The 10,802-nt window shown below is 39.5% G+C and overlaps 1 protein-coding gene across 1 annotated transcript; it reads left to right on the forward strand.

Annotated features, from left to right (window-relative positions):
• Positions 1-654: 654 nt before the first annotated feature.
• On the forward strand, positions 655-2,831 carry LOC115146979 (purine-rich element-binding protein gamma-like). The gene has a single exon (XM_065004565.1). It carries the CDS (start codon positions 885-887, stop codon positions 1,911-1,913), a length of 1,029 nt encoding a protein of 342 aa, XP_064860637.1. The 5' UTR covers positions 655-884; the 3' UTR covers positions 1,914-2,831.
• Positions 2,832-10,802: the final 7,971 nt, after the last annotated feature.

The raw sequence follows: 10,802 nt of genomic DNA on the forward strand, positions 1-10,802 counted from the left end.
TTTGATTTCCCCACCTTTTCTCAAATACCGACGGGGACTATACTGGTGGTCAGCGCACTGCTCTATATTTTGTCAATCAATTACCATGTGCCTTCCTCTACTTTATTAATGTTGAAAAGATTGGTAGGTAAGCCTTTATATTTTCCTTGACAGCATCTTTGTCCCCGGCGACAACGTTATCGCAGCTATCTACCTTTATAAAGGCAGTTCTTTGCAGTAAATTCGCTTGCTGTGTCAAATGAAACTGTACTACTCAAACTAGGATTAGGTTGTCTCTTTAAACTGTGGGATTTCACTACTGGAAGGGGGAGAGAGTTGGATGTGTTCATCAATCTACCGCTACCAAAGCAGGTCGTCACTAGTTATTAACAAAGCCACAACATCATAAACCCGCCTATTTCTAAAATCTATATTCTTGAAATGCGATTTTAATCCTTAACCATGCCAATAACCGTATGCCTAACCCTAACCTTGAATTAAGACCCAAACGCTATTTTTGTATTATTATTTTTTACGATAAAACCAATGTTGACTTTGTGGCTGTAGTAACTAGTGGAAACCACCGAAGCAGCGCCCTCTGAAGAGACTGTCCGGGAGAACTGTCAGACGCAGGAAAGGGGGTAGCTAGGTAACCAGTCTTGCCAAGGGTTGCGATGAAAATGGCACCAAACAGTACTAACGCTTGACCTTTAAATCCGGACGCAGAAACTCGATCAACTGAATATTCCTGTCAGGTAGCGGCCATTTCAGGTCATTTCAAATGTAGCCTACTACAGTAATAAACGGTCTGTCTAGCGAAACGAATAAGGTTACATGAAAGACAGCATGTTGGCTGGTAGTGGCAGGCAATTTGTCGTGTGCTTAACTGTGTTGGAAACGAAATAATGATGTCTGAAACAACATATTCAAGAGGGATGGAACGAGACAGAGGAAGGATTACATCAGATTCAATGGCGAGAGGCGCATATCCTCAACAGTATGTTCACCCTGGCAGTCAGCAGCAGGGCATAGACATTCAGGAGCTTGCCTCTAAACGTGTCGACATCCAGAAGAAACGGTTTTATTTGGATGTAAAACAAAGTGCACGGGGCCGATTCCTAAAAATTGCAGAGGTTTGGATTGGAAGAGAACGTCATGATAACATCAGAAAAAGCAAATTAACGCTATCCATGTCAATGGCACCCGATCTACGTTATTGCCTGGGGGACTTCATTGATTATTACGCTCATATTGGGTTGAGAGGTGGCCTGGTACCACGGCCAGAAGAGCAGAGCAATGGCCAGGGCCGCCCGCACGATTCCCGCAGAAAACCGCAGGATCAACACGCAGCATCAGTGTCTCCCACTGGCTCTGCGGTGTCGGAGGAACATACTCATCGCGTCCTGAAGAGTGAATTCATTGAGAGAGACAATAGAAAGTACTATTTGGACCTGAAAGAGAACCAGCGAGGCAGGTTCCTCCGCATCAGACAGACTGTCAGCAGAGGACATGGGGCCATCGGTTACTACGGCCAGGGCATCGATCAAACCATAGTGTTGCCGGCTCAAGGGCTAATCGAATTCAGAGATGCACTGTCGCAGCTGATTGAAGACTACGGCGATGATGATGCCACGGAAGAGCTTGGAAGAGGCAATGGGAACCATGAAGAATCCACCGAGTTTCCCGAGGCAGCATCATTCCGAGTGGACAATAAGAGGTTTTATTTCGACGTTGGTTCCAATCGGTATGGTGTCTTTTTAAAGATTAGCGAGGTAAAACAGCCATACAGGAACACCATAACGGTTCCCATGAAAGCCTGGGCCAAATTTGGAGATAATTTCATTAGGTATGAGGAAGAAATGCAGCGGATGTTCACCTGTCACAAGGAGAAGAGGACAGAGACTCGCGAGGACGTTGGAGAACAAGATGATTGACAATGGCATTATATGGCTGTAAGAGGTTTCTAGTGATGGTGGGTTAAAACAGGAATGGAAAAAGCTAAACATGACAATATCCTAGAACATATGAAAATTTATTATTTAATGTACCTCTATTAGGCCTATGTCTCTGGTCAACTAGCACTTTTGCTTTGTTCATGGTCATTCCTGTTTCAATCATACATTTCGATTATGGCATCCGTTTTGAAATTGGTGCAACAGGACGTGTTGCCTATTGACAAATGAAAAATTATATTCAAAAGGCAAAATGATGATATAGGTAATTTATGTGAATCAAATCTCTTTTTTTCATTGTGGTTGACTGAGTGAAATGAAAGTACGTGTGCGCATGTGATTGTCTGATTGAGAAAAAAAAGGTGAGACATGAAAGTGTCCACGTCCTGTCCCCCACAATCATTGGTAGGGGGTTAATGTTAGATATACTGCTGAATGCTAGACATGATATTGTTGTTTAAAACAGTAACAATTTGTGTAGGTAGCGCTTCATGATTTCATTTTATAGAATAAGGGACCGTTTGGTTGAGGGTTCGCCGACCATCACGGACGAGCTCAAACTCCCTGCATATGTCATTACTCTGTAATCAGAGCCGGCTGCAGACAATTGTCAACTAGGGGGAAATCCGATTTTCAACATTTTGATGCTATATTTATAATTATATAAAATATATGCAACGATTTTTCATTAACAGGTTTATGTGCCAAAGCACTACACACAACCAATAAGCAATTCAGAACTACATACCGAATACCGACTTCGAGCACATCATCATGGTTTGCGTTTTCAACACCCCATTCAAATAGAGTATGTCAATCCGGACAAACAGGGACTACATCTTTCCATACTCAGTATCGATGGCTTGGTTTGACAATCTCTGAATGTCTTCACTTTTTGCTATTTTGTAACAGATGTCTTTTTCCATTCATCGAATGGCTGGTGTGCAGTTTGGATGCTGGAATTATATTAGAGTGGAGTGGATGAATGTGCGCAGGTAACCTACAGGAGATTTTTGAAGTAGCCTAATCAGATTAAAACATTGTGACTGATTGAGTTTATGCCATACATAAAATACATTTTTAAAGTTAAATTACAAATATTTAGGCTATATTGAAGCGTTAGGTTCAAGGTCGAGAAATAGCTGCTCGTGTGGAAAAGGAGATACAACGCACATGAAGGTTTCCTGAATAACTGGGCCTGCTAGAAGCATAGGCCCATGTGGCTGCACTATTTAAAACGACTCAGGAGAATGATGATCAGCAATAGAAATTCAAATACAGCCTGACTGTCCTGCACGATGCCTTTCTAGACCTTATAATCTGCTGAGAGTGCAGCCTGACTGTCCTGCACGATGCCTTTCTAGACCTTATAATCTGCTGAGAGTAGACGTTCAATTAACTGCTTTTATTCAAATTACATTATTACTTGTACTTTCTTGAAAATCATCATTCAAATATTAAATGCATTGCGGTGTTGTAGGCTAGTTTAGGTAGGATCATTTTATTGTCCCTAAGGCCATACACATGTAATTAACTGTATAAAGAGCCAGCAATACAATAAAATAAAACCTAATTGAAAGATAAAATAAAAGGTGTACCCCGTGTAATAATACTAAACAACATTTGTAGGCTACAACACCTAGCGACCTCACCATGATATTTGAGCCTTTGGGGATTGTAGTGAACAGTGGGGCAGGGAATAGAACTCAGATACCTGGCATGACAGACAAACACCATATGCATCGTGTCAATAGGGTTAACCCACTTGCTTGGAATTGTAATATGGCACATATAGCAAGGTTTGCTACACTGCCCCCTCCTTCCTCGAAGGCACATCCCTGTGCTTTGACTACTCAGCCCCCTAGCATGTCTGAGCCATCGCATAGCCGCCATCCCACTTTTGACACTAGTGTAGCAAACGGCAGGACAAAGATGTAAAACCGGTGCTGTGTTCGAATACCCATACTAACATACTGTATACGACATACTTAATGATTATATACTATTAGTTCATTTTAGTATACTGTAAGGGACCAGGGCTTGAGTCCCAGTCAGGGTACCCCCTAATCCACTATATTGGTATCAGCCAGGTGTTGCAGCCTTTCAGTTGAATGTACTAGCGCTTTGCCTGTCTACTGGAAGTTGATGCTGTTGCTATGCAACCTCTTGCTCGCTTGTTAGCATAACACATTACTAGCTAGACATTTTACGATTTCGGGTGTGTTCGTAAATTCAATATGGAGTGACAGAGAGCGCTCAGAGTTAGCTCTGGGCATTCATAAATCCAGAGCTTTGTCATGTTCATTTGTAAATCCAGTGTTTTCAATCTCGGAGGCCACACTGGAAGCTCTGAGGAGTAGGGTTGAACTGAGCGTTCTGCCCTCACAACGGTAGTCAAGCACCCAAGCTAACTGGCTAACGTTGGCTAGCTTGCTAGCTACTTCCGGACACAAATGAGAGAACACCTCACTCTGACCATTTTACTTGCCCTAGCAGAGCTGCTTAGGCTGTTTTCATATTATCCAGAGCGTTGGTGACTGTAACTGTGCTGCTGGCAACAATTTAATTACACTTTTTTTTGCCAGAGGTTTACTGACAGCGTTTGTAAATTCTATGACCAATAAGCATACTATATTCTCATTTCATGTCACGAATAGTACGGTTAGTGAGGTTAGTATGAGTATTCAAACACAGCTATGGTCTTTTACAAGTTATTTAATGCATTTGACTGTGTAATTTATTAGCATAGTATTTGTGCTGAGTGACTAAATGAAACTTCGGTTTTCAAACAACTAATTGATGTCAGTTCAGTTATTTAAATTACATTTTTTATTTCTTTCTGTGAGCTTGATGTGCAGTTTCTGTAAAGATAAATCAGATCAAGTCTGAACTGTGCGATGTAGTAGGGAGTTGTAGTTTCCAACGGGCCAATATTCTACATAGTTTAGAGCTGGAAACATGGTAATTAACTACAATGACCATAATCCATTGGATGCCCACTTAAACTTGTTTGGTCTGTGCGGAGCAAGACAGAGATTGAGAGGAGGGAACATGCCTTCAAGAGGTATAAAAAGCAGTCGCTTAGTGAGCCTGAAAATACATGATCTAAGTGATTGATAGTTAGTATTCAGCAGTAATAAAAGTATGCATTATTTACTTTGAAGAACTACTAAAGTAGTGATTTTGTCAGCAGCTCTATTTGAGGACTTAGAATTAAATAAAAGTAATCAAATAAAACAAATATTTTATTAAAGTAATGTGATTAAATGATGGTTAATTATGTGATACGCAGTAATGGACAGTCACTACCATCATGGGACTTTAAAAAAAAAACAACGATTTCTGTGTTACAGCATTCAGCCCACATATTGCATAGTGCATTTAATGTCCATGATTCTTTTTTAATAATGGAACCGAAACCAAACCGACCTCAAAAAGCACTAATCGCTCAGCACTACATATTAACAAATTAAAACATAATATCTCCTCACATGGATTTTTGATAATCTGCCCTACTATATTTTTAGTTTCAAGTCATGCTGACACTTGTGGTGCTATAGAAAGGAGCACCGCTCCTAACACAGATCATCTTTATTGATATAGGCTTTGTTGCCTACTTGTAATAGTCTCAACACATGTAGAGGCTGGTTAGACCGCAGACAATTGAAAAATGTGCCCTTGTCACATGCCCAAATGAGGTCTTTAAAAAAGACAGGTGATATTCTGTTACAAACTTCCTTCACATCTAATTTGTTGACACATTTTAGACCCCTGGAGCTTTATTAGACCATTTTTATCATTTAGGGGCTGTCCAGGAAACAGCACCATAGACTTATTGCCAGATAAGGTGATGGGGCTGATATGTTCAGTGACATAAAATGTCCTATGATGATGACCTAATCCATACACCTCTTTAGTCTAAACATCTCTTCATATGTCTGAGTGCCAGACAAACGATCTTGCAGTACTAGTAAGGACTTAACATCTTGCTTAAACAGGGCTTCAATTCAAATGGTTTGTTTTAGTTTTAACTAACGTTCTGTGCCGAAACTCCAATTTAACCTTTCCTTTGCATCTGGTGACAAAGGATGTATGAAATAGTCTGACGTTCATATTTCTTAGTTTTCTTTTTGACTACAACTCCCTAGCAACTATGCCCCTTGTGTTACAGGGACTATAAAACAGCGATTCTTCTGCAGAGCTGAAATTGACCAATTAAATTTGCTGTACATTTAGCTCGCCATATGTTTGTTCTGCATGGAAGATCCATTGAGGAGAGATGAACCAAATATAACAGTCAGAATGCCTCATACTCATGCTACTCTGTGTTAAGACATATTGTAGTTTCCACAAGAATGCAGTTGACTGAATCTCAAGGGAAGAGGTACTGTGGATATGATATAAAAAAAGGATGGGTCAATTACAAAAAAGGCCAGGTTAAAAATCACTGCCTCTAAAACAAAGCTTGATATTATGATTTTTGATATCTTAAAGACATATAGTAGTTTCCTTATGAATGCAGTTGACTGCATTTCGAATCTCAAGGGAAGAGGTACTGTGTATATAATTAAAAAAAGAGGCAATGACAATAAAAGAGGGGGTTAAACTTGATTATGATTTTTTTTCTATCTTAAAGACCGGTGTTTTTTTTTATTTTGTATTCTTAGAGGTGGCAATCCAAACTTTTTTATTTATAAAAAGAAATCACCTTTATTTAACCAGGTAGGTCAGTTGAGAACTGTTCTCATTTACAACTGCGACCTGGCCAAGATATAAGCAAAGCAGTGCGACAAAAACAACAACACAGAGTTACACATGAACAAACGTACAGTCAATAACACAAAAGAAAAGAAAAATAGAAAAATCTATGTACAGTGTGTGCAAATGTAGAAGAGTAGGGAGGTAGGCAATAAATAGGCCCTAGAGGCCAAAAAATTATTAGAATTTAGTATTAATACTGGAGTGATAGATGTGCAGATGATGATGTATAAATAGAGATACTGGGGTGCAAAAGAGCAAGAGGGTAAGTAATAATATGGGGATGAGGTAGTTGGGTGTGCTATTTACAGATTGGCTGTGTACAGGTACAGTGATCGGTAAGCTGCTCAGACAGCTGATGCTTAAAGTTAGAGAGGGAGATATAAGACTCCAGCTTCAGAGATCTTTGCAATTCGTTCCAGTCATTGGCAGCAGAGAACTAGAAGGAAAGGAGGCCAAAGGAAGTGTTGGCTTTGGGGATGACCAGTGCAATATACCTGCTGGAGCGTGTGCTACGGGTGGGTGCTGCTATGGTGACCAGTGAAATGAGATAAGGTGGGGCTTTACCTAGCAAAGACTTATAGATGACCTGGAGCCAGTGGGTTTGGTGAGGGCCAGTAGTGAGGGCCAGCCAACGAGAGCATACAGGTTGCAGTGGTGGGTAGTATATGGGGCTTTGGTGATAAAACGGATGGCACTGTGATAGACTACATTCAGTTAGCTGAGTAGAGTGTTGGGGGCTATTTTTTAAATAACATCGCCGAAATCAAGGATCGGTAGGATAGTCAGTTTTACGAGGGTGAGTTTGGCGGCATTAGTGAAGGAGGCTTTTTTGCAAAATAGGAGGCCAATTCTAGATTTCATTTTGGATTGGAGATTCTTAATGTGAGTCTGGAAGGAGAGTTTACAGTCTAACCAGACACCTAGGTATTTGTAGTTGTCCACATATTCTAAGTCAGAACCATCCAGAGTAGTGATGCTAGTAGGGCGGGAGGGTACGGGCAGCAATCGGTTGAAGAGCACGCACTTAGTTTTTCTAGCATTTAAGAGCAGTTGGAGGCCACGGAAGGAGTGTTGTGTGATGTTCACATATGGTGTCCAGGGCACAACTGGGGAGGGAGGGTCTATAACAAGCGGCAACGGTGAGAGACTTGTTTCTGGAAAGATTCATTTTTTAAATTAGAAGCTCAAACTGTTTGGGTATAGACCTCATAGCCTGGTTCCTCTCTAGGTTTCTTCCTAGGTTTTGGCCTTTTAGGGAGTTTTTCCTAGCCACCGTGCTTCTACACCTGCATTGCTTGCTGTTTGGGGTTTTAGGCTGGGTTTCTGTACAGCACTTTGATATATCAGCTGATGTAAGAAGGGCTATATAAATACATTTGATTTGATGATGAGAGGTTTTTGTCTCTAGAGGCACCATTTAAGCCAGGTGCAGTCACCGCGTGTGTGGGTGTGTAACATAAGGGCTAGCTTAGGCATATTGAGCAGGGCTGGAGGTTCTACATTGAAATAAGACAAAAATTACTAACCAAAACAGCAATAGACAAGGCATATTGACATTAGGGAGAGGCATAAAAAAGAAGTGCATGAAAAGCACAAGGTTTTTCAGTGTGTTTTATTTGAATAATCTATTGTGTGGTATGGAAATTCCATTTGAATGATTTCATTTATTCTAACAGGACAAGTTTAACAACTCATTCTAGAAAAATCATTCAAAGCACAACTTTCCTTCAAAATGTGTTTGTTCCCACATGTTTTAATTTATATCAATATTTTAGAGTGCCCAGTGATTTTGTGTTTCAGATTAAGGCTTTAATGATGATCACAGAACCTTTGGGGCACATTTTTCCTGCATCATGAATATCTCTAAAAACAAAGGCCTTTTTCCTATCTTGGAGATGGAGAGAGAATATGAAGGGGGGATGCACAGCTCATTTGCTCTTCGAAACACAAGCCTCCCTAAGAAAGCACTTTAAAAAACAGCACTTTACTCTGCTGCTTCTTACTCAATTCACATGGAGCAACCACATGATCCATGCATTGGTTTAAACTTTGAAGTGACAATCATGCACTTAAATTGCCATACCATGAAGCTAATCTTCGCCTAGATGTTGATATCATCCATTTTAATCTCAAAAGAGCTGCACCTTGAGATAAGCTGACCCAGATATTGTCCCTGAAGTCACTAGCCTACCCTTCATCTAAGTTTTGTTTTACCTGAACCACTGTGACACTTTTGAAATAAGGTCAATGTCTTACAGTGTTATGGCTTTCCGATGCTATTGTTTTATCTACTTGGATTGTTTTGTTGTAGTAATAACGTCAGCAAGCAATGTCAAATGGAGTTGATGTCTACCCTAAATTCAATTTTTTTCTCTCACAATTTAAGTGAATAAACTTGAGCTTTTTGAGGGGTGGTAGGTAGCCTAGTGGTTAGAGTATTGCCAGTAACCAAAAGGTTGCTGGATCGAATCCCCGAGCTGACATGGTGAAAATCTTTCGTTCTGCCCCTGAACAAGGCAGTTACTGTTCCCTAGTAGGCTGTCATTGTAAATAATAATTAGTTCTTAACTGACTTGCCTAGTTAAATAAAAATATCTCTGTTTTCTTGTGAAATTGAACAAAATGAAATGTCCTACATTTCTGACTGCTGAAGACGTATATTTAACACACATTTTATTTGAGTGCAATTGATCTTTTTTGATTGTCAAGTTTAAGGATTCAACAAAGTTGTAGAGGTGTCGTTATGATCAGAAGATGAAATGAATTTAGTGTATCTTTATGGTTGTAACAAGGGTTAACATTTTCAATGCAAAGTACTCAATTGTTAATCACGTATAGGCCAAACACATTGTCTTGACAAAACCTAAAATGCTCCAACTCTTGCTGCAAACATGTCCCTGGAACTATCAACCCAACATGATCAAATAAGCATTTTAGATTACGTGTGAACAGGTTATCTTGCCCCTTATTTATCTTCCAAACTAAAATATAAAATAAATTATATGAAATGTGTACAAGAAAGTAATACTAGGCCTGATATCCAACTAGACCTGGGCAGGAGTGTGAATGGTCTCAAAGTCCTTGTAAGAGCAAGCAAGGTCCTCACTGAGGGCTGTGTTGGTCTCTTATAAATAAGTTGAATGTATTGAATTTGGACTGTTATCATGTAAACAAAAGGTTTCTACCCTTTAAGCTTTTGGAACTCCTTTACAATTTGATTCTATTGTTTTGATGTGGATGATGATTTTTATTCGTTTTTAGAACAAAAGGTATGTTTAGAAAATGGAAAAGATTACCCGTCAGTCTGGTGAAAGAAATAAGAGGGAGATGTTTATTGCAACAGATTTCTATTGCATGAAACACCAATGATGTTCGAGCATGTTTAGGAGATTATAGTTTCAGAAGCATAGGCTACTTAGCACTCAAGCTCCACAAAACACTATTAACCACCTAACTGCAGTAGTGTCAACTAAAAGAAGAGACAAAAAGAGTTCAGGCTTCACTAAGGAAATGTAAGGACATCTTTAAATATGTTACTAATTTATAGTTGTGTATGTAGTGTGCTGTGAGAAGTATGGGTATTGAAGAAGCTTTGTTGGTGTGTTTATCATGCCATTTTTGTAGTAGAATTTTAAACTAAATGTCTATGGTAGTGATATAAAAATGAAATGGTGAAGCTAAAAAGTTGAGTGTATCTTTGGATAAATGCCATGCTAAAACGTGTCCTGTAGTTATATAGAATATTAGATGACTCAAAACAAGAAAGCAATTGTTCTGTGTTCTAGAACTTTCCTTAACATGTGCACTGTATTATTTCATGTTCTACATGTATGGTACTGTATGAATATTCATTCAATGCCTCGTAATGTTCGTAAAAGGTTGCAATGTTTAGAAAACCAATCTGAAAAAACCCAAGTGTATGCATGCCAACAGTTGGGTCCGAAACTGAAAACGGTCAAAAATGAACTAAAAAATGGTGCTATAACATATGAAGGTGCTTATATGGACCCCAGATGCATGCATGCAAAGAGGACATGTCATGTTTATACATGTTGTGCAGTCATCAAATGACTCGCAAGATGTCCTCCCAGAACACAAATGGTATGGTGT

Source organism: Oncorhynchus nerka, linkage group LG19 (genome assembly GCF_034236695.1).
Source record: "Oncorhynchus nerka isolate Pitt River linkage group LG19, Oner_Uvic_2.0, whole genome shotgun sequence".
Taxonomy (NCBI): Eukaryota; Metazoa; Chordata; class Actinopteri; order Salmoniformes; family Salmonidae; genus Oncorhynchus; species Oncorhynchus nerka.